Source organism: Sander vitreus, chromosome 22, assembly GCF_031162955.1.
Source record: "Sander vitreus isolate 19-12246 chromosome 22, sanVit1, whole genome shotgun sequence".
In the NCBI taxonomy this organism is placed as follows: Eukaryota; Metazoa; Chordata; class Actinopteri; order Perciformes; family Percidae; genus Sander; species Sander vitreus.
Genome location: NC_135876.1, coordinates 17,278,609 through 17,304,355, shown reverse-complemented (window position 1 = coordinate 17,304,355; position 25,747 = coordinate 17,278,609). Strand labels below are relative to the sequence as shown.

Sequence of the window (25,747 nt, the reverse complement as noted above, 5' to 3'; positions counted from 1 at the left end):
ACAAGAAGATATTTCCAGTAAGCCTCGCCAGTTAGCAAGCATGCATAATAGCAAATTGCTGGAACACCTGAATGGTATGCAGTCATCATTAATGTTTAATTGCACATGTGAAAATGGTCTACATTTACGCAGCTAATCTTTTCCATTTACATACAGAACCAAAACACCAAAACCGCCCCAAAAACTTAAGATATCTTCATGTGGGGTTTTGATTAATTGATTGATTGATTGATTAATTGATTGATTGATTTTATTTCACATACGTAAAGAGCAGAACAGCAGACAAGAAATAAAAACAAAACAAATCAATAACAACAAATAACAACACAATACATTAATAATAATAACAACTTGTGAACACTTGATAATCTGTTTACATATCCGAAAAGGAGTGGGAAGTATACATTTATTTAATCCCACCCCGTGTGTACACAACTCAGTAATAGTGAAATCTACCCACTTTCCAATTGTGAATGTGAACTCCCTCCCTCATACCCAAAATGTATTTCAAATTTACATCAATTACTTTACAAAACAGAGGAACATAAACAAGGAAATAAAACATTTCAAAAACTCAAAACAAAAAAACAATAAATTAATTTAAAACAAAACAATAATAATAATAATAATAATAATCATAATAATAAAATTGTAACTAAAACGAAACCCCAGAGAACACCCAATGAAAATCAACCCCCTTCTTTCTCCCTGAAACCCGTGAAAACCATGTCCTTATACCTGATTTTAAACTGCTTTATGTTTGGACATTGCTTTTGTTCCACCTGTAGACCATAGCTCCATAGCTTTACTCCAGAAACTGAAATGCAGAAACAGGGTTGCTTTGTTTCTAATACTGTATAAATGTTTGAGTGTATTTTCTTGCCTGCTTGCCAGTAAGCGTGGCTACACTGAACTTTTAAGTTTTATCAGCAGCTTTCCAATGCAACAAAATCATTAGCTAAAATATAATTTCCTCAGGTGAGTTGTCAGCAGCCACCAGTCTGTTGACTTTGTGCCAAGAAGTGGAACAGAATTTGGAATTCTGCTGATGTTGTTACTGTAGCAATCAAGTCAGCACATGTGTGCACTGCAGAATACAGCTCATTTAATAAACAACAAATGCCTGTTAAATGTTTATTTGAAGCACTATCTGGAAGAGGCACCATGTGACTATTTACTGTTAGAATGTCACATTAGCATGATTCAAGCAGCAGTTTTGCAAACATGTTTTTAAATATTTTTCCAATAATCTGACATTTCCACTTGCTGCCTTGGCAAACAGCTTGTCTTGGAAACAATTTCATTAACTTAATGCTGCTAAGCTCATCACTGCTTTTTAGATGCATTTCTTTGTATATTAGATGTGGTTACACTGGTCATTAAATCTCAAACGCAAATTCAGGAGTAAATATCTTGATGTCAAATCATTATAATTTATCATTTTTGGGTCTAATGTCAAATCATTATACTTTATCATTTTGTGTCAACGTGCCCACTGTGGTCAATTAACTTGACAGACAGAGCTCCTGTTTTCAATGCCATAATGGAAGAAAAAGTCTTTAACTGCCTGTCAGGTTATACTCACTCATGAGTAATGACAGCAAAACATCCATCTTGAGGGATCGCTGTCGAGCAGTGGAGCTATTAGATAGATCTTCATCATGCAACGCTGCAGTGCACTTTTAAACACAAACGCTTTGCTACACTAGCATTTCATTGTCGCCTGCCAGGGAACTGTGTTTACCTGTAGCTCATGTCTGCCTTTGATTTCAGAAGGGGACTGAAAGCAAATGATTTAAAGCGGGATGTGATGCGACCACAAGTGGTATTATATTAAACTACCCAACAGTATATAATTAAATTAAAACTAGCTCCACTTTAACCAGCTTACAGTAATAATTCAACATGGTCGTTAATTAAAATGATAAACCTGTCTGCAGTGTTAATTAGAGATGTTCCGATACCGATACCAGTATCGGTATCGGCTCCGATACTGCCTAAAACGCTGGTATCGGTATCGGGAAGCACTGGAGTTTATGCACCGATCCGATACCACGTAATAAAGCCCTAAAGAAAATCTACGTTAAAGTAGTTTATTTATGTTCTTTTTCCGTTATAACTGACTGTCAAACTGCATAATAAAAGAACGTTCTGTGGCGTTCATTGTTTGTGTTTGTTCATGTTTCACAAAGACTTTAACCTGAGCCAGGCTGATAACAAAAATAGAAATCATATCACATCCAAACAGGGATAGTAGTATACAGTTGTTAAAACATAATAAAATATATGACACACTGGTATCGGATCAGTACTCGGTATCGGCCGATACGCAAGTTCAGGTATCAGAATCGGTATCGGTAAGCAAAAAATGGTATCAGGCCATCTCTAGCGTTAATGATTACATTTCTTAAGTAATGCAAGGGATATGAAAGGAATACCTGAAGCATATTGTGTCTTTCTGCTCATTGCAAAGTAATAAATAACATTTGATGACAGAAATATCCTGTACACACTCAATGACCCTACTCTATAAAGCAGAAGTCTCATTTTGGATCAGTATCTGGAGCATTATAGTTACCTGGAATGGCCGAGCGCTGGAGAGGTAGACAGTCTTCCTGTGCCATAGGTTTCCTTGGTCTCCATATCGTACCCACAGCATGTGCCCATGCCCTGTAGCGCTGGTCCTGAGGTACACTGCCAGAGAGAACACATGTGAGCCGAACATGTGGTAATGGAAGCGGAAAACACAGTGGTGGCGGGAGCTGGACGGGTCCTTGCCGCGCTGGTGGGTGGGTTGGAAGACTCTGCTCAGCAACACGGCTGTGTCTTTGAACTCCTGGGGGACTGAGGACTCGATGTAGAGGTAGTGGCCATAGCTGGTGCCCAATGTGTGGTCCTTCCAGGGCCCCGTGTTCAAGGATGGAGTGGGGCCTCGGATGCGGGCCCAGTCAAACACATCTCCTCCACTCTGTTCTTGCTTCCAGCTGCACAGCCCGTGTTCAAAGTTACACTGCAGCTCTGGAGCTGTGAGACATGACAGGAAATGAACGAACACGGGTGCCGGAAAACACCATTTTGTACTCTACCTGACCATTTCCATTTTCTGCCACTTATTAGTTGAACTCCACTACATTTCAGTGGGAAATATTTCTTCTCCACTACAAATAATTGACAACTATAATCACAAATTACTTTCCAGATTAGATTTTACAAACTAAGCATATCATGAGATTATGAAATATGCACGTTAACCTAACCTATACAATTGTTAAATTTAGCTTCACATTCACCGACAACAATGAAATGTTACTTACATGTCAATGCAATCAGTAATTAAATAATTCTTATAATAGTATAAGATCAAAGGGGTCATTTTTCTGTATGAGCACGTTTGCTTTTGATACTTAAATAAGTTTAGCTAAAATACTTACTTTTACTTCAATTTAGAACATTTTACTTGTACAGTAATGGTGTATTTTTATATTGCAGTACTAATACTGCACTGATGCAGCACTGCACCCTTGTCAGACTTAGGATGAAAAAAAGACATAGCATCTTTTTTATACTATACAGTACATTCTTCTTACTTGTCCATACCTGGCGCCTACTTTGCCCACAATGCTACTCGAACACTGACTGTTCAGGCTAAGATTTGAGTGTTGTATGCGTGTAGTGACTCAAGCTGCTAGTCTTAAGCAGAGATAAGGAGTGGGCTACGGAGGCTTGGAAAAGCTCACTTCTTTCTAGCTTCTCTTAACACTTAGAACTTGTAGTTTTCAGCCCCAACTAACGCAAGTGACATCACTTGAGGCAATTTATTTTGTTCTGGAGCCACAAAGGGCTTTATGTAACTTTTTCACATATGTAGTGGTACTCAAGAACTGTAAACAGACTTTGATGTGTAAAATTGGTGGAGTTCCTCTTAAGCAAAAGGACTTTCTTCCACCACTGAATATTTACATAACCAAAAGAGACACTCACAACATCCCTCCTCATCGGATCCATCTCCACAGTCATCCACAAGGTCACAGAGCTGCAAGTGCTCCACACATGCCTTGGTATGCACGCAGTGGAAATGTGTGTTCACGGGGCACACCACCACTGCAGGGGGCAGTGAACAGTTCTTGAAGGTGATATCATCCAAGGCGGAGACCCCATCAAACACTCCAAGGCTGATCTTAGCCAGAGCGATCTGGAAGGGCTGGGTGATGCGTCCCAGCTGTACGGTAACCTGATTCCAACGGGTTCCTTGGTCGTACAAAGTCCTCCATATAACAGTGTTGTTTTTAACTCCATTGATTCTAAGGTACATGTCTGCAGCCCCCACGGAGATACCTGAGTTATAATGCCTGAAGGTGATGAGGAAGATATGAAAGCAAAAATGTTACTGACTATAATATTCCAGCACAGCAATGTGTGCATTCTGTGGTATTATACTTTTAAAATGACTTCCTCACACATTCCTCTTGTGATAATGCATATGCTTGCTGGATATAAAACATGAGTGCTTTTGATTACTCTGCAGAAATAAAATCTGTCATTTGACACAAACTTTTAGGGGCCATGAAGCTGTCAAAATATCAAAGATTCAGATGCACATCTCATTACGTTTGACTGTGAAATAAGAGATGCTGAGAGAGCAGAGCTGAGACAGGTGAAATGATGGTTGGAGGAAAGGGAAAAAGATAAGAAAACACAAAAGTCTGAAATTCCAGGTGGATCTACAGATTGTGGTTACGAGTCAAGTTGAACAACTTTTATAGAGTGGAGAAGGAAGCTACAGTGTGACTCTCACCAGAAGGTCATGGTACACCCAGAGGCTGATTGTTTGAACCAGGGTCCGCGGAGAACAGCCCTTGGATAAAGACTGCTACTGTTCTTCAATATAAACATGAAGTGGCCTGTATTGAGTAAGACGACAATTACTATTAAAAACAAAATCAGCGTCTACTTTATTACACAAACCCCCACATTGCTGCAAACATCATGTTCCGCCAAACAGTGACTCATCTTTGAAAAAGCTAAAACTTGGATGTAATGGATAACATGATTTCACGGAGATTAAAAAAAAGTTTTAAAAAAAAGACACAACACAGGCCTTTTTAGGTTAATTACTTTACCTAAAAATCTAGGGCCATAGAACCTATGTAACAGTAGACTAATTTAGGATTGTATTCCTCTTCATGGCTAAATTTTGCTACTGCCTCATTTAACTATGTGCAATAACATACAGAATTTTGACGTCAGTCAGTTTAATAACAGATAACACTTTAGCTAAAGCTCATTAGCTAGGTAAAGTGGTAAAACAAATGGCAAAACAAATTTCCGACCTAATATGTAGAATGTGGATAAGATAAGATAATCATTTATTGACCTTTGGGGGGAAATTCCCATGTTACAGCGGCACAGAGACGGAAGTCACAGATGCTTTATAACAATATCTTTCTGAATCGTTTCTGTTACTGTGTTTTGGCTCTGTCCATTCTGCTCTGTGCTGCACAGTATGAGTTGGTGGCGTGTTAAAATTGGAAAGTTTGGTTTTTGGCTCCTATTAGGTGTCTTACTGCCAAATAAACAAAGTTTGAACACCACCACATACCTGCGCATTGTTTTAAATCTGTGAATGATCACAGTCATATTCCTTAAACCTTCAAATAGATGCTCCCACCAGAGTATGTCATTTCACAAAGCCTCAAGTGTAAAAAGAAGCTTCCCAGAAACACAACAGGGACTCATCTTTTCACAGCATGTTCACACAATGTACATAACAAAACAACAGATGGTGTTGCTAAAACTGCACAATGTTACCAAGTCAATTCACAACAAGATTGTTTGTTAAATCCATCCTAAAAGTTAAATGTTTTCTGGAGGTTCGATGTGGACAAAAGCCTGCGTATGAAGATGTGATGAGGCATTATATACAGTAACATGTTGTGGAACATAAACCTAGGTGACAACAGCATAGTAATGTGTATTCCAGTGAATGATGGGGTGTTAATATGCAGAATGGGTACAGCATGTGTTAATTTCATTTCTATTATTCAGATGGCTGAGAAAGCTTTTCTCCATGAAGTGCTTATCTCTCAAAAACACACAGACAAGGGACATTTTCTTTGCTTACACAAAACCCTCGATTTTATCTGTAGATAATATTATCTTTTGTCGGTTATTTCAGATCAAACATCCGGGACACAGTCAAATCATCTCATGGGCTCATCATATTTCTATTCTTATTCCAGTAACTGGTGATGGCAACTTTCTTTGTCATGGCTGTTGATGTGTTTTCATCTTTTGTACTATATGTATAATTGTTGTCCAACATTTTTTTTGAGTGGAGCTGCTCAGGAACACAGAATGGATTTCAGTGAAAACTGATAATAAAGTTGTATCGTATCGTATATTGCACATGGCAGCATTGCTACTGGACATACTGTACGATGTGTGTTTGTTTCTTTACCCTCAGTGCTGTTTGTAGAGTGGTCCAGAGGTGGTGGGTGGTAGTCTGGAGGTACCTCCACAGTAGAGCCCCTGACCCAGTCAAAGCCATCACCAAGGGTGAGCTCGTACCAGCCACAAGATCCACTGTCAAAGTCACACTCAGAGGCTGAATGAATAGAGAGATGGAAACTGATTTAGTGTAGAGACTTAAAAGTTAATTCTTGTGTGTGATACTGACTAAAAGCTCCAGAAAATCTACTGATGGACCATGTGGTGAGATGTATGTGTCAACTTCTGTTTCCAAGGTCAAGAGTACATTTTCAACCTCAACTTTTAAACCAACAGGGATTAGAAGTTAGTGCTCTGAAAAATGGAATTTCGAATATCCACAGTTTCATGACAAATGGGTAAACTCCATCTGCTGAAGAAGATTGTGTGATATGACCAAAAACTCCAGAATGCTGCAATATACATTTCTCAATGTTAAATCATCAGTATAAAAGATTAAGCCTTTGTACGTAAAACGTAGCTGGAGAACCACAATTCCCAAGGTACATTTTGGCAACTGACAATACAATCAACAGTTTAAATCAGTTAACTTTTGGATCCTGGGTTTATTTTGCATTCATTCGGAAGAAAAATTGGTGGTCATAACATAAACCTGTTTGATTGTTATGTATCTATTATAGTCCTGTGTTTCTATGTAAGTAACAATTAGGATATCAAAAATGTAAACGGGAATACAAACTTCCTTCCACTATGCAACTCTATGGACCTCGTGGTGAGATCGTTGTGTCAACTAATAAAATTAAGATTTTCTTTAAAGCTATAGTGCGTAGTTTCTGCCGCCCCCATGAGGAATTCTAAGTAATGACAACAAAACTGTCAGTACGTCCACATGATACAAGTCTTTGGTGACCCTGTGAGCTGATACTCTTAATTAGCTTTGTAGCAACTCATTTAGCAATGGCTTGAATGTAACGGACGTTCAGTAATATCAAAAAGTTACGCAATAAAGCTTTAACATTCTGGATGAACTCAGCATGCATTGACAAATCAAATGTAAAAATACCAAAGAAAAGATGAAACTCTTGTTAAAAGTGGGGAAGAAAGCCAAACCAGGGAACAGTCAATGTAAATCATCAGTCAATTTAAATGTCAGCCATTGCGGTCATACTGGCAGATAAATATATATCCCAAACCTGCTTTTGGTCAAGCGTACAAATAGGATGTGGACTATTTGAATGGGTTACTTGGCAACAAGGTTCTTACAGCAGCTGGCTTCATCCTCTCCTTGGGGACAATGTGGGGTGAAGTCACACACTTTGCTCTCCTCGATGCAATCCCCATTGCCACAGGCAAACAACGCGGGAGGGCAAACAGGAGGAGGAGGTACACTGCTCTCTGTCACAGGAATCAAAAATGAAAGATTAATACAATCAATCATATCACATGTAGACTCACCAGATACTAAGAGCTAGCAAGTGATTGTATCATTAAAGAGCACTCATTGGAGATCATGGTGGAATAATATAGATGAGCTCAGCTACGGTACGAGAAGAGTCAGTACATTAGTTGTGTTATGAAAGATTAGATACTTCGAAGTTCAGATATTTTGATCAATAGTAAGCGTGAGACCTCCTCTCTTGAATGAACTCAATTCTGATTATGAGGAGTATTTAAAACATAAGTGAAAAATTGTCCATTTTAAAATGGCTTTTGGCTGGCTATTGAAAATTAGTCTTTAAATGGTTTCTGATTTAAGATTTCTGCAGTAACTAAGCTTTTGATCTTGGGCTGAGCCATGCTGGCAATTACACGAGGTCTCCAAACTGCATTTACTTAGAGAAAGAATAAAGAGTCCCCACTCTAACGGATGCAAAGGGGGAAAAAACGTATCACAGTATTTCAAAGCAGTATTAATTAATTGATTTTTTTGCATGCATCCCCTTTTACATTACAGTCATTTAATCCATTGTTAATATGACATATTTGATTAGTGCAGCTTACAAGTACAAAGTACAAACTGCTTCGTGCATCTGAACCAATCCTGAAAATTATGTTTACATACAATTAATTTGCAACAGCAAATACATTTTGTAGGAAACAAAATGCAGCCCGTATTACATTTTCATGGATACAACATAATGAGAAAATGTTAATTAATGTAAATTAAATAACTTAACGCATCTGGCACTATATAAACGTAATTTTGCTAGGAGACCGTTTTGGACAGTATTGGGGTATTACACCTCTGAATAGTGTCTCCCAAGCTGACTCTTCTCAGAAAGATAAAATATCTTGATAAAATGATTAAGGTACATGTTTACGCTGGAGTGGATAGTAAGGTGCTTTGTCATGCAACTGACTACTATTTCTGGTGCCATATGTCATATATTAAATTAATGTTTAAGAGAAGGTATATCCTAGTATCTGGAAAGAAGGCAAACATAATTCTCTTTTCTAAAGATGGCAGATTAGCATTTACTAGTGAGAACAGGAGACCCATCACTATTTTCCCAGTACACAGCAAACTGAGAGAGAAAATATTCCATTTGCAAATACAAGATTATTTTGACTTTAATGGTTAAAATATAAATTAGACACAAATGACAGGCAAGACAGACGGATAACTCCAGGATAACAGGTGCAGTGTTACTGGATTTTAGCGCAGCATTTGATGTTATAGACCATGATCTTTTAATTGGTAAACTAAAAGGCTATGGATTTAGACCAAGCACTCTCTCATTTATGAAGTGTTATCGTTCATGCAGAACACAAAGCATGTATTACAAGGGCAGCATGTCTAACTGTAAAGGTATAGACTGTGGCCTGCTGCAGGGTAGCTGTCTTGGACCATTTCAGTAAACAATCTTTACATTGGCATCAGCTAATCCTTTATAAATAAATAAATACAGTAGGGCAGAAATTCTGAAATGTAGGTCAGACAAAAATTATTGGGAATATCAATTAGGCATATAAAAGGATATCCGTAATAAATAACGTGGTTGGCCAGCTTATTCCCAAAACATGCACAGACACTCACACATGTAAAGAGTATGATTTACGATAACAGGATATAAAAGAGGCATCGGATGTGCAACAAATATTGGCTATGTAGTAGATAGGATGAATAATAAAGGACGTGGTGCATACAGTAAAGAATCCTCTAAGTGACCATAATGGCATGTAGTTAGCAAATTCGATGTGAGCCATATATCAAAACAATGTCCTTGTCTTCCCTCACATGAACAGGTCAGTGATACCTATTGGTTATTTCTCCAGTACTGGAGCTTCGACTGTAATTTAAAAAAAAAATGTTTGAGTTTAGGATGTAGGTCTTACCAGCTCTGTGCCTGTTGTGCACTACTGTTCATCGCCAGGTTTAATGCATTTTATATAATAACACAGCCCATGCATTTTGAGGTGTAAAGCATTTCACAAATCCACTGTTGGGAGCAGAAGACAGAATGAAGATAGAAGCTAAGGGAACAAGTGCTATGGTGACAGGTGTATGTCCAACAGTGTCCTAAGTCTGTCCCACTTTGCTCTTATTTAACACACTTAACTCAACTTAAAGCTGCATTATTTCATTTTTTTAGCCACTTGGGGGTAGCACAAAAATGACACACTTGATAGTTCCCCATTTATACATCCAGCAAACATTGAGCAGCATTAGCATTCATGTAGAGTAATTTAGAGTGAACCAAAACATCAAGTTGCTGGAAGATGAACAAACCCCACAACAAACAGCGACAGGAACAGCCAACTTGGGTTATACTTCTCTGTAGGTTTGTCACCAATAGCTTCACCCTTTCACTATTGGATTCTGTGAAGCACTTTGTGTTACATTTTATATGTATGAAAAGTGCTCTACAAATAAAGTCAGATTGATTTGACTGATTGATTGTTAATATAAAAATATTGATTATAGCCTCTTTAGGTTACGTGGGTTTCAGTTGGGAGTGAGGCTCAAGGACAGGAATCAAAGGAGGCAGCTCATTGTGGCCTTACTGTATGTACCATACTGTAGTGGACAAACTGGAAATTTCAGCCTCATGGCTGACTAAAAAGCAAGGAACACCTACTGTAGCACTCTTGCTACTAACAATAGATATGTAATCTATCCTAAATAAATCATCTACAGCTTGCTCGCAGACCTTCCCTGGTCATTAATGAATGTATAAGGAAGTATCAGATATATATTATAGATATATCAGATTTCTTTTAAATTAATATATTGAGTAAAAATCCTTATTTACAATTCAAGTTCACCATATGCCAAACATCCTTGAAAACTGTGGTGCTTAAGCTCAGACCATTAACATCTAATGTAATTCAGTGACATTAATTCTGCATCTAGTGCAGCTCCGTCCCCACTCTCCATTCTGGCCTTGATGCTCCACCAGGGAAAGAGGCCTAAAAAAGCTGAAGGCTACAGGTCGTAGCATAAATGAGGCAATCAATAAAACTCTTGTTTTACAGGCAGAGCAGGAACATCATCCTATATTGGGTACATAATAACAGCTGTAAAGATGATATAGTTTGTAATTGCAGCTGAAATATCTATATATCACCAAGGCAACATGTAAAAATAATGTCCAACATGCCAAGAGGACAGTGCTTTATCAAACGCTCCCATCCAACATGTTCAGCCATATCATATTCATCACTGAGCTGCAGGCAGTGCACTAAAGCAAACATAAATAAACCCATGAATTGAGGCTTTGACAGCTCAATGTTCAGTGCAGAAAAATGTATAGTAGGCACTATTCTAATGAATCAGTTATTCTGTTATGAATCCTATCCATTAGTGTCTTCCCCTGTTATCAGTATTCAAAACAGGTGTGTGGTGGTCTGTTTATGTGTGGCGATATTTCCAAATGTTAAGGTCTGAACTTGTCCTGTCTGTGTAGTGAGATGTTATTAATGGTAGCCGTACCAGGCACAGTCACACAGCCGGGACTGAAGGATAGGTCATCGATGGCCAGGACCTCAGAGTTTTTGCTTTCAGCTGAAGGTTGCCCTCGAAGCACCACCTGGTTGACACACAGAAAGTCAAGAAATCACTCAGTCACCTCATTTATTACCTTTCTACACAGCCTGCTTGTCCTTGTGTATTCTGGCCTGTGTGCACATTCAGTATGTGTGTGCATTAGTGCATTTGCATGTAGTATGTGATGTTTGCGTCTACATATGAATGTTAACACTGACTAAACAGCTCTAGAAGACAGACTCTAACAGTCTTTGGCCATGCTAGCAGCTAATGTCATGTGTTGCAGGCATTTTGTCATTGGACAAATGGAAATTACAATTTATCCTGAGGAGGACATAAATGTCTGTACCAAATTCCACGACAATCCCTCTATACTGTAGTTGTTGAGATTGTTAGTTACAGACATTGCCATCTCCAGAGCCACAATGCTAGTTATCTATAAACAACACATTTTCTCTGACTTTCACAGTGCTAATATTATCAAAGCTGCACTGATCCAAGTCCACAGAGCAGCTTTATCTACACCAGGGGTGTCTAATAACCCACCATTTATGACTGATCTAAACAAATGGGGGATTGTGTCATCATGGGTGATGGGAAAATGCTATCAAATACACAATTTTCATTGGTCATACTTGTCAGCTGGTATTTCTTTGTTCACTTAAAACTGGACTTTGAGGCCATAAAAGTAATAACATCTATGGAATGATAGGAATGAGTGTATATAGAACTATTAATTTAGGATTTTACAGCCAAACAAGTTTATTTATCGGATCCAGACAATGTACCCTCACTCTCAGAAAATCTTGGGAACCTTTATCCACACAGCCACTTAGTTATTGTCAGTAGAAGCAAACACTACAAACTTTTTAATCACATCATAGATGTGATTTTTTTAGGGTATGTATGCCTCTGCACTGGCGAAAGCCATGGCTGGAGGCATTATAGAGACAGAGCACATTGCCTCATACTCTGAAAACCACACCCACCGGAAGGGAAAACAATGGGCACCACAATATGCAACTTAGGGCTGAAACACTAACAAAGTGTCTGTAGCTAGCTACAAACATCAAATTTAAGTATGTCAAAGGATTATTATCATGTTAACTATGTGTTAGCAAGCTAAGGCACATGCAAACATAATGCTGCATGGCTTTCTGATTGATCCACATTCCACTGTAACGTAAGTTGCATAATGCCAAAATGCGTTAGCTTAACTCAGAGAAATATAGTTAGCCTAAAACTGACATTTGACTTGGTAACAAAATGCTCGTTGCAAACATAACATTGGGCATAATGTTAGGTTAGTGTCAGGATCTCACAGTCTTTCCATTCTTCCTGGTGATTCACCATGTCTGTATCCACTTGTGTCTTAATAAAAGCTCAGTTTTTCAGTTCAGCAGCTTATAAAAACTTAGGTATGGGTTCTTTACCCCTTTTGGTAGTTCATCCCATCACACAGCAGCTTTAAGGCATTTTTCTGTTGTTTGCTAGCAGACGGAATTGATGAGGATGCACCTTCACACAATACAAGTTAATGGAGAGCGGAGAGTTGTTTTCCCCTCCGGTGGGGGCGGGACTTAAATGTGCTCTGTATCTAAGTTTTCAGGTGGTAAGTCCGTCTGTCCCATTCTTGTGAACGCGATATCTCAGGGACCCCTGGAGGGAATGTCTTCAAACTTGGCAAAAACAAGTGCCAAGTTACATCTTGGTGGTCAAAGGGCAAGGTCACTGTTACCTAACAAAACAAGTTTTTGGCCATAACTCAAGAATTCATATGCTAATATGACAACATTTCACACAAAAGTCTGATAGGATACATTGATGAAGTGATGAGGGATTTTAACGTAAAAGGTCAACTTCACTGTGACATCATGACGTTTTGCAAAAACACTTTTCCGGCCATTTTGCAAAGCAATAACTCAGGAACAGAAGGGAGACATTTTGGTCGGATACTGAGTTGGTTACACTAATCTTGGAATGGTAGTGATTGTATAGATCTTCTGTGCTATCGGGTTGAAGATGTGCGTGAAGCATCCACGTTTTGCCAAAAACTACACTTGATACCCTTTAATAAATTTCTGAGGGTGGACCGACATGGATGTAAACTGCAATTTGACTGGTTGGCAGTGGAGGTATACAACCTACAAGCTTTAGACCAAATGTGTATGTGCATAGTACCATATTTTATATGCACAAATTTGAATAAAGCTGTGCAAAGAAAAGTGTTTTCTACAACACAATTGGAGAACAACTACAAAAGCCTGGAGATATTTAAGCAGGTGAAAAAGTGCAGATCATTAAGTGAACTGACTGAAATTGAAATCGGCTGAAACCACCAAGTAAATAAGAACCCAATTAACTCAGGAAGCAGAATAATGGAGGGGAAAGTAAATGCTAGCAGAGAGTTTACCTCTCTTAAAATCTGGCTGAAGTCAGTGACAGATGGTGAAGGCAGAGAAGAGGAGAAGGGTGACACACTGACATTGTCTGAGGATATACTGCAGGAAGGACACAAACAGCAGGCTTCAGAGGACTCCAGATGGCCTCTGAAGGGTCCAGTTGGGTCAGTACCCTCCCTCTGCACATAAACTGCTCCTGTTGTACAGCTCATTTCTGTTGTGATGACTTTATCAGTCTCAAGGAAACTTATAGTTTATATCTTACATGGCTCTTAACATGCAATAAAAAAAATCAACAACACAATATGGTATAATTTAAGTTGAAGCATTGGCCAATATTCTACGACGTAAACTATACATCTTGATAAAAATCCTTTGATTTAAACCTGTAAATCAACATGCCACATGACGGCAGTGGCCACAAGCTTTAACCACAACATTTAAAGTTGATGTGGGGAACTTGTTGGAAAGCAGTTGCTTTTTTACACATCCAGCAAATACAGAGCAACATTAGCATTCATTTAGAGTTCTGTTTCTGATGACCTAATTGATTTATGTTCAATATTCACTCGTCTTTTATCACTGTTTTGGTCTCTACCAACTCCTGAGGAAATATCCACAGTTAGTTGCTAACTTGTGTGCGGTTTGGTGCTGGGCAGGTAGCGTATGGTCTCTCACTAAAACAGCTGCCTGCTGCTGGAAATAAGGTTAATGAAAGCAGTGAGAGTGAACCCAAGTAGTAAAGTTGTGGAACGAGCTGAAAGATGCATAAAAAAGCTCAGAGGACCTGAAGGGAACTAGTCTGTCTGTGATGATTCTCTGTGGTTTCACTTCACATACAAGTATTTTGTCCCTTGTAAATATAAAATCAAATCAAAAAAGCTTCCTTAACAAAATAGCACACAAGGACAGTCCTTCAAGACTTCTGTAAAAAATAGGAAGAAATAAGAAGAGCTGCGTCTTTTTGGCCTAAAATAATATAACTTGATTGGTACCTGACAAAACCGACTGGAAAACTTGAGATAAGATATACCATGATATATGTCAGATATACATTTTCATTTTAGTATTTATATACTTTTCAATATTAAACAGCAACAGAAAACTCTATTATAGTAAATTGTGAATGTTACAGACCTGAAAACTGTGATTGCTGGAAAACTTAATCACTGCCCGCTGCCACATTTTTATCTGTGGTTGTGTGGAGTGTTTCCACACCTCTGTGCTCTGATCCAGTGCGTGAGACTGAATCAACACCTGAAGATCTCCATGTTTTGCCCCAACATAATAGTAGAAACTCATCTGTTAAATGAAAATGCAAGGAAGATATCACCAATTGTTGTAATGTGGTTGTTGATGGTTTTTAGTGCATGCCAACAGAGGATTTTGTAGCGCTGTGTATCGTTCAAAAATATTCGGTAACGGTACCGATACCAACACCGTGAGTTCGATACCGGTTCCTAAACGATTGCCGATACCAATTTTATAAAACAAAAAGAAATTACAACATTACACATTACGTCACAAATATTTATATTTCTTTTTCAGCTCCTACTACTGTACGTGAGTCCGTCTCTGTGTAACGTAGAGTTTTTTCTGCGTGTCGCTACGACGTGTAACGTTAAACAGCCAATCACAGACATTATTAGATCTTGGTAGAAGCATGCTGCGTGCTTATCGGCTCAATGACTCTAACGAGATTTACTCCTTAGGTATTGAAATTTGGTATTTTTCGATACTCGACACTTTAGAGGCAAGTGCCTTAAAAAGTATTGAATTCGGTACCCAGCGCTAGGATTCTGTTACCTGGCAAGTCTGACTGGGCAGGAAGACGGGACTGTTCAGGTCTGCAGTGGTTCTGTTTCCACTGACAGGTAAAAGGGACAGGAAATGTGCTAAAGGAGAGGGAGAAGTGTGGGGGTGCATGAATACAAAAATATGAATAAACCAGATAGAGTAAGGTTAAGGTTGTGAATTCAAAATGTTACAGTATGCCCCCTATGACAGATGTCAGATACTCCTACCTGATGTGTTCCTGGTCTGGTCTTGTTTAAGTCCTGGGACCTCAGCTGTTCTGGTCCATCCAGAGAGCGTCTCTGAGCTCTGAATCAGGTCACAGAATCCCTTCTCAAAGTCACACCTCTTATATCTGGAGCCTTCAACAACAGCAAAAAACATGTTTCACTTCTGCTCTTTTGTGTTCCACCCTGAAATATAGTTTGCCATGAATCTGTGTATTGGGATTAAGCTGTGGGTCCTACACATAATAAAGATGCATCAACTCAGCAGAGATCAGAAACAAAGTGGTTTTGTCATTATAAGCATCTCGTTTTAATCTAATTTGACTTTATGGCCAAATGTGCAATGAGGGACTGTAAATAACTAGTGATAATACTGTATTTTCAGAGGTATGCCAGGCAGGATCAGCAATGATGCAACAAAGAGTTACAAGAACTGAATATCTTCACAGAAGCCTTGTTTTTAATTTACTTGCCATTTTTGGCTGTCATGGTATTTGGGGATGCTATGTTTAAAACTGTGCACACATCAATAATAAAGAGTAGCGTATGTGTCCAAGCCACTGTTAAAACGGTTATTTCGATTTAGATCTGTATATCTATTTTTTGTTTACAAAATGCTCCCTTTTTATGATGGTTAACGATACAATGTTTGCTTTTGCAAGTGGGAAATTGGCACTAAACCTCTGAAAATTTTTATTGTCAAGGAAGATATGCTGTTAATAAAAAGCAGACTGAAAAATAATAATTTTCTTGTCCCGTGCAGTTACAGGCTGTAGCTACTTTATTTATATCAGGTACAGTTATTTTGTGTGTGAAATACACATTTGTCATTTCAGCTGAAAATAGGCTTGACAGTTTGTAGTGAAATGCCACAACGGTACATCACGGATATGTTGTATCCACCCTGCACACCTTCGTTATAGAGAGGTAATTAATTCTCCATGTCAGTGACAATCCCCTGAAAACCATGCCAAATTATCATCATTTATCATTATTATACTGTATATTTTCCTGCTTTACTCACAGTCTCCCTCGTCGCTGCCATCTCCACAGTTGTCGGTGAAGTCACACACACAGTCCTCAGGCACACATAGGCCCTGGGAGCAGCTAAACTCCTGAGTAGAACAAGCTCCGACAGACACAGGAGTAAACACCAGAGAGAATGCCAACAGCAGCCACATCGAGCCCAGCGGCAAAGTCATCAGCCTGGTTATCGGTTGTCTTTTAATTACAACACATTCTCTTCACCTCCAAGTAAAGCATGTTGTTGGTAGGACGAACTTCAGTCGAGGTAGAGCTTTTCCTCACTGTGTACAGTTTGCTCGGATTGTGGAAGCTGTTAGCATGTTGTAAAGGGTAATAAGTGGCTTTTACGACTGTTACTCAATAAGGCCACTTTGCTGGTTGGTGTGTTCATGCTAGCAGCTCTGTGAGGCTGTACTTATGCACAGCAGTGATTTCAGCTAAATGGCAAAAAATCTGGTACTAGGTGTCTGTGTTTGTTTCTGTATATGTGTGTATTTGAGCTGTAACCTAAACAGCCTGCAAGTATTTACATTCCTATTCTTGAGCACAAAGGGCTTTTAAAATATTCACTGCTAATAATAACACATAATTCAATAGGAAAACTATGTCCGTCTGCCCAGGTGAAAACTGTAAAAAGCTTGCAGATGGCCCACTGTTTTCAACAAGATACAATGCAATAGCTCTAACTACAAGTTGGTGGATTGAACCTATAAAATAAAGGAAAGAAGAGAGGAGGTTGGTAATATGAACTGCTATGAGAGGATCATTAACTGTGTCCAACGGGGCTCTGTGCCTCTTTACACTGAGGCATAATTTCATTTCATAGAAATCAATAAAGACAGGACCTTAAAACAGATACGCACCCAGCTAGTGCAAGAGCTGGTGTAGTTCAAATGAAATTAACCTTGGGAGGGACGAGGGACCAATGGAACAAGGAAAAGATCACATCTGTATTGACCTCTATTGGCAGTGGTAGTGAGAGTGCACTGAGTGCAGCTGGCAGCATGTTGAGACAGTGCCACATATAGTGCAGAATGTGTCCTGGTGAGTTGCTCTTTCTAAAATACCTCAATCAGTCACTTTGACAGTGCCAGTGAGCAAAAATACATGGGATGGAAAGTCAGGAAGACTGACAAACTAATCGTCTTATTCCAGTTTTAACATGTGACAGGAAGGGGCGAGACTACAGAATAGCAACGTGGTTAATAATGGTGAATCATAACCACAATTAGCCAATATCAACAAGAGGGAGTCATAAACATCTGCCAGCAAAGAGCTGAGCCAACAGGGCAGTACAAAGCTGACTTCATTGTGCAGTAAATAAAGGTGGGAGTTCATTACAAAATAAGTAAATGTCTTACATACTATTCAGTGCTGCAGGATATTAAAGCAGTCCATTACTGTAACATTTATACTGCTTGATTAACTGACTAGATTTTAACTTCACATAAAGAATATTCTGAATATTCTGTTCAGTAAAATGTAGTCTTTGAAGTGAAGATGATGGAGGAAAAGAACGAGACTAAGAGATTACAGCCATGCTAGCAGCTAAATGCTAATGCCCGCATTTTAACGCCAACATGCTGATGCTAATGTCTGTACAACATTAGTCTATATCGAAGATATTTCATTTCCGGGATTGCTCCAGTGCCGCCGGAAATTCTGCCGGATGTCCCTCATTTCAACCTGATGTCCGTCACCTTCCGCTTTCTTTGTGTTGGCATTCTAAACTCCGGTCGATTTATAAGGACTATGGTTAACTGCTCCTCAGATCTCTGCAGGGTAAATCCAGACAGCTAGCTAGACTATCTGTCCAATCTGAGTTTTCTGTTGCACAACCAAAACCGTACCTTTGAACATACACATTTAAACAAAACAAGTTCCTTCCCGAGGCTATTTTCCAGAGGCACCATTACTCCGTCCAGAGCTTAGCGCCGCCCAAGACGATTGTGATTGGTTTAAAGAAATGCCAATAAGGCAGAGCATGTTTTTCTCCTGTGTGAACTCGCCAGACCTTCCTTTGCATCACTGTGGAGGAAGGTCTGGCAATTCCAGACTAATACAACATTTAATGGCCACTTCTGCAAGTGGAACCATATGTGCCATATTTTCAAAAAGTCTTCCCTCCCCAGCTCGTCTCACCTCGTTAATCTGAGACCGTTTCCTTCTTCTACAGTTCATATGAATTCTTAAGAACTCTTGTGATTCAATTCACCTTCATGAGAAAAACAGAGGTCACTTTAGGTGACTAAAATAAGACAAATGGTGGCTGGTGAGACCAGTGCAGCCATTTATCTATTTCACACAGTTTTGTACATATTAACACAAAGATGTGATTAAATCCTGTTCCTGTTTGTTACCACACTGATTGTCTTTGACCTCAATTTTTTGTCCTTCCAGTTGATGTTTCATCTGAGTAATGATAAATGGGAGGTTACCTTCACACAGTAGCACAGTAAGCTGGAATGGAAAACTTTAGTTGCAAAACCCCATTATCTCACAAGTAAAAAAAAACAAACAGTAGGATTGTGCTGAATAGAAAACCAGGATGTACAAAGAAATTCTGCCTGGTGTCATTGTTTAGCTGAAATAAATCAGGTTATGCCCTGCTGTACAGACACAGAAAGGCAAGAAAAGCAATCAATGAAATCTCAAAATTTTCAAGTACACACTTTACATTCCCAGACTAGGGCTGGGAATCTTACGATACCAGTACCAATACCAGTACCCTTAAAGTTATACTGATATAAATAGAGGAATTAATTTCTACTTTATTGAATCATGTGAATGGAAGCATTTTGGTACGCAGAACTGCCATCTCCGTCAAATACACCGCACTCGACTTCACCACAGACTGTACAGGTTGGAGCTGCTGCAGTAGTAGGCCAATCACACGATGCATTAAATCGAAGAATGCTCAGGTAATTGGCTGCGAGCAAAAACCATACAAATAGTATAGTATATAGTTGTATATAGTATAGTAGTTAAATGCATTTCCAGTCAGCAGCAGTAGGAAAGCTGTTGAAGATTCTGTGTGACTGCATTTTTATAGGAAATGTAGCTCTAGGTGAGAAAAATAAACCAAGTGAAGTTGTGTTGCTTCATCATTCGTTTTCATAATCGCTCTTTTCCTATCCTGGCACCTTTCAACAGTTTGTTAGAACATATTGACAGTGAAGAACATTTGCTTTGCATTTTCAATGTGGCCAATCTGCTTTCACAATGGTACACAAGCTGTGGCAATGTGCAGCACCTGCTAATTTTCCTCCAACCTGAATCCGGTGATTCACTGCTGAGTGAAGTCATCATAACAGCTGGGGTTTAATCCTAACAGCAGTCCTGTAGGAGACACTTCACTCAGCAACTCTAATCAAGACAGTATGAGTCTGAAGATCCTGCAGTGCTATGTGACATGAGATTGTGCACAAAGCAGCCAACAAAGTGTTGACAAATGAGTTATATAAAAGGAATGAGACAGAAAGCCGGACTGCAATAAGCTGCATTCACCCTGACTGCGTCGGCCGTCAGACGGTCCGGTGTAAACGCAGGTCTTTCCATTAATTTTGAATAGGGGTTGTGTGTTTGTGCTGCGGCAGTGTGGGCTACAGGGGAGAGCTGATAGAAACCACAGCGTCCTGCGGCAAAAAGTTGAGAACAATTCAACTTTCGGATTAATGCAACCGACATCACACTGGGGTGGCCAATCATCAGGCAGTACGAGAGTCCCGTACAGTAAACAGGAAATATCACTGCCTCTGTATCTGCCACAAGAAAGTTTTAAAACACTATGAGGGTAAAAACAAAACAAAGTACAATCCCTCCATCTCTTTACTTATTCCATGAAATGAAGTTGCCTACAAGTGCGGTCGGAAATTTCGAGATCTATAAACGATCTGATGGAAAACAGTAATTGTGAAATATAAATTCTACTTGTGCTACATTTGGGGATTATTATTATTATTCATTAAACAAACGTTATTGGAGTAACGTTAATCACATTTCAAAGTGAAATTTCAACCTACCACAAAAAGTAGTCTATCCCCTCTCTAAAAAGTTAATGCAATGTCTCTGCTCTACTATCAAGTTAAAAGACAATTACACCATTTTACAATTTGACATAATGTGCTACTTCACATTTCCCACACAGTTTAACACAGGTGATAATCAGACTGAGCATATAACTTACTTCCTCAATGCACTTAGTGCTCATTCGCTGTCAGTTTGGGTAACTGTTAGTTATGTTTGCTCTGCAAGCAAGTCCAATTTTACCATGATGTTCTGCTGCTTTCATGTTTGGTTATCCTCTCAGAGAGATGCTGGAGATCCTGAAAGTCTGTTCTTGAGGTACCTTCCAAATAACACACACGAGAAGAAAAAGAGTCTTTTTGCTGACAAGCTAGCAGTTAGCTGTTTTCCCCATTATTTAGGTTTGGTTTATAACACTATCCCGTGGCTGGTAAGCACCGAGGTGTTTCATCTCAAGCTTTTCTTCAAAAGACAGACTTTCAAATTTGTGATGTAGAACAGCGTTCATGGTGACAGTAGTTACTGCCAACTAACGACTTCAACAGTGGCAAACAGAAAATCAAAATTGCAGCGGGGCATGCTTTGAGCATGCACATTGATGTTTTCCATAGGCGTTTTCCCACACGCAGGGCACTTGACGTTGTGAGGGTGAAGCTATCCCCAATTAGAGGCCTCTCAGACAAAGCCTATTTAAAAAACTATTAAAAATAGAATAGAATAGAATCAACTTTATTGTCCAGCTAAGGCAGGAAAATTGTCTTTGGTTCCACCATGGAAAATATAAACACTTAAATCGTCACATTAACAGAACAAAGTCTCAATTGTACAACAGTCATTGCATTCATATCCATAGTGTACAGCCTACACTCTCATATTTAATTTACTCGTTTGTTGACCAAACTAATTGCATTTTGGATAAAATAACCTTTAAGGATTTTATTCTTTGCTAGGGGTATTTTATAGTGCCCTGAAGGGAGCAACATAAACTCAGGTGGAGGGGATGTGTTTTGTCATTGAACTATACATTATTCTACATTAACCTTAAATTATTGAATAATGATACATTGAACAGCACCAATCAAGGATTTTTTTATTATATCATTTATTTTATTTATAATTATATTAATTTCTAATTTATTATTTATTATTACGCAATACCACTAAAACCACACTTTTTTCAGCTACCAGCAAGCGTGGCTTCACCCCACTTGTCTTGGTGTGCCCCAGGGGTCAATTCTTGGTCCATTCCTGTTCTCTAAGTACATGCTTCTCCTTGCTAACATAATGTAGGCCTATATGGAGACCTTTGCTTTAGCTGCATAAAATTACTGCAATTAATTGCAGTAATTTTATGCAGCTAATTCAAACAGTCTTGTTGCCATAAAAGAAAAGATGTCTTAAACTTTATTGCAACTATATGACAAAACAGATGTTATTGTTTTCTCGGCCTAGATGCTGTTTTGCACAATTATCCAAAGCTAATTAGCCACCTTAAGAAGAATGTTAAATGTTGTGCAATCTGCACTTGCCCAGGTCCAACTGGTCTAGGACTTTTAACAAAAACAAGACATTAATCACACATTACACCTCACTGCCTTCCTGTTCAATTTAAACAATTTACCTTTGTCTTACAAAGCATTTGCATGACAGGTCAGAAGACTTTAAAACAGCCTTCCATAAGGTCTCAGAGAAGCTTAACCACAGCTTATTCTCAAAATGTAGCATTTTATGCCTCTGGCATTTATGCTTTAGATATTTGACAATAGAAGGATCACAGGAAATTAGGAAGAAAGATGGATAGGTGACACACCACAAAGGTCCCCCAGCCAGATTTGTGCTGGGGGTGCGGCAGCCCATGATCAGTGCCTCAAACCTCTAAGCAGGCACCACACATCCATATCTTTACTTCTTTTTTTTCTTTTTCTTTTTCTTTTTTTTTATATTTTTACATATTCTGTAGTAAAATACATTGTATATAATCATAGTTACATGTCAGTTTTGTTACTACCATAACATGATTCAACGCATTGCAATTGTAGCCTACCATCGACTGAATGTTATTGCTACAACTGGGTATTAGACTTCTTCTGTCTTTACCACTGTTAGCAGAGAGAAAGTGTGGCACATGTGCAATGCTCCTCACCTAGAACACAGTTTGGAGAAAATATGTCAAAATGTCTCAACACCATTAGATGTGTCTTTGCTCCACTGGTTTGGATGATTTGGGTGATGCACTCTACTCAGCCAGAGAGTTCAAAAGGTTGTCTTTATGTGTGAAGTTCATGGGGAAAGGTTCAAGGAGTTCCCGACAGAGTCTGGCGGAGACAGTGCTTCCTCTCTTGAATACCCTTGATGTGCCCCACCAGGAGGAGTTGCTTTCAACTTGTCAAAGTCAATATATCACTTTTCTTACTGGCTCATTTCAAGGGCAACGCTTTACTAAGATGAAACACATGGACAGTTCAAACATGATGTTGACAAATTACTAATTTCACATAATACGTTTTCAGTGACAACTGTAAACTGAAACTGAAAAAAAAACTGTACAGAAGGCTTTTTGAGGTATCAATAACTGAAAACCATTGTTCCTATGATAATAACTTATTTTCTTTTTTATTCCAAAGTCAGATATACTCCGAAATTTGACACGTATATTAACCATTGTATGGCAACACTTGTGACTGGATGAGGTTAAAATGGCAACATGTCTTAGCTGATGTTATCTGGCAGAGGACTTTATATAATACAGGAAACAGAGCAGAGTTTAGACATCCCAAAATAATATGGTTAAAATCAGGGTGGCTGATAAACCTAAACATGTTCTGTTTTAAAGGCCTATTGAACCACATAAAGATTTTTACTCCATTATTAGTTTTCGTTATTTTTCATTGAGAAACAATTAACTTTCCATTTCAACAAAAATTAAGTATGTTTACATTTACTTTTTTTGTAGGGGATTTCAGTTCTCATTAGACAAGCACTATTTGCCTATTTGTCTTCTGTTTCCTCTTTTCTCTTTAAAATCAATGCAACTTGGAAGCAGGAAGCCCATTAAAAGATGTTTAAGGGGTTATATTGCCTTGTGATTTACTGTAATATCTAACTCTCATATCAACAGCCACTAGAAGGAGAAATACGCTTTCATTTTGCAACCATACAGAAAAAAATGTATACAGGTATAAGAGAGTAGCTGCAATGCAATCATTTTTCTGTTTTTATTGTAACAGTTTTTAATTGGCTGCGTGAGATGGGAGAAGTGAGGTTTTTTAATATGCTCTGCTGCATGTGTTTTTAGTTTAGTAAAAGAGGTATAAAGTGGAGAACTTTAGTTGCTTCCAACAAACAAATAAACAATTTTCTGTCTTATGTAATTTGACATTTTTGTTACAGCCAAGCGGGGAAAGCTTGAAATGTAACTATCTGATAATGAAATCTATCATCCATGTTTTGTTTTTGTTTTTAGAATTTTTTGGACATTTTAGGCCTTTATTTGGATAGGACAACTTAGAAATGAAAGGGGAGAGAGAAGGGGAATGACCTGCAGCAAAGGGACGCAGGTCGGAGTTGAACCTGCAGCCACTGCATCGAGGAATAAACCTCTATATGTGAGTGCCCGCTCTACCGGGTGAGCTAACCAGGGGCCAAGCATCCATTTTCAGTCATTATTTACAACTTCTTTAAAAGTATTCATACCTACTATTTAATCAGTGAGTGGGACAAATAATTCTGTTTGGGAACAAAAAGATTAATTGCTTGCTCCCCACAACCATTAGCATTGTTATTTCTTGGGACAAACTGAAAATGTCTTTTTTCCAAGACAAGAAGTGAAAAATTACACACAGATAAAACCTGAGAACAAAACGTACATAGATGAGAAATTTGGCTCTAACAGCACAAAGTAATTGAAAGCAAGTAGAGAGCTAGTGCACTGCAAATGGTCTGAATTAAACATCTATAACATCTCAAAATAAACTATATTTGTATATAAGACATTCTGTATTTTGAATGCTTTGTGTGCATTGTGTCATGCTGAGAGGCTAAGGTAAATATTGCATTTTATGCATGTGTGTAACATGCGTCCTATACTGGGTATATATATATGATGGAAGTGTAGGGGGCTGGGTAGGTCATGGTTCAGCGATGAAGCATCCTTGTAAAATGCAAATGAAACTGCAGAATGTATAAGAAGACAGACTTAAACTGACATTTATATGACAGGAAAAATGTCATGGGAGCGTTGGCTGCACAACACATCTAGGAAATTGAATTTTTCTGTGAATTAATCAGCAGCCCAATTATCTCTGAGCAGAGGATATCGGTCAAGTGAACATCAGTATTAATGGGAATGAATAATTCTGATTCTGACTGGTTAGAAAAGGGGAATCAGGAAGATATTGGATCCCTATGTGTGAATATTTCTATTTAAGGATTAAATAACTGCAGCAAGAATGATCTAGTATGGATCAGTGTGTGGATAGTGTGTTTGAATGGTTTTTAAGAGGCTCCACAATAATGCACATATTTCTTGGAGGTGTTTGTTGGACTACAAGCAAGAAAGTTGTGTAACAATGTAAAAACATCACAAGAACAAATAAGGTGTTTTCTCTCTTCCCTGGTTTGTTGTGCAAGTGCCCGAGGCTTCAATTTTTCCAGTCTGTTGAGCATATGGTGTTTATTTCAATTTGAGTACAACAAATTGGTTTGGTCTGAATTCAAACTTAATTCTGACAGACTGACTCTACTCAAAAACTTGTCTTTAATAGGCTGCCCATTTAACAGTCTAAGCATGTGAAAAAACAAGGTATACATACATAACAGATTTCAGATAGAAGGGAATA

General features: G+C 38.5%; 1 protein-coding gene across 1 annotated transcript in view; it reads right to left on the bottom strand.

Moving 5' to 3' along the window:
* Positions 1-17,059, bottom strand: part of malrd1 (MAM and LDL receptor class A domain containing 1) — a 52,956-nt gene extending 35,897 nt beyond the window's left edge. The window contains 10 exon segments of the mRNA XM_078281047.1: positions 2,579-3,024; positions 3,982-4,349; positions 4,796-4,901; positions 6,458-6,604; positions 7,711-7,842; positions 11,381-11,477; positions 14,974-15,138; positions 15,643-15,731; positions 15,861-15,992; positions 16,882-17,059. Of these exon segments, the coding sequence (XP_078137173.1) occupies positions 2,579-3,024; positions 3,982-4,349; positions 4,796-4,901; positions 6,458-6,604; positions 7,711-7,842; positions 11,381-11,477; positions 14,974-15,138; positions 15,643-15,731; positions 15,861-15,992; positions 16,882-17,059 (1,860 nt within the window).
* Between the last annotated feature and the right edge of the window lie 8,688 nt (positions 17,060-25,747).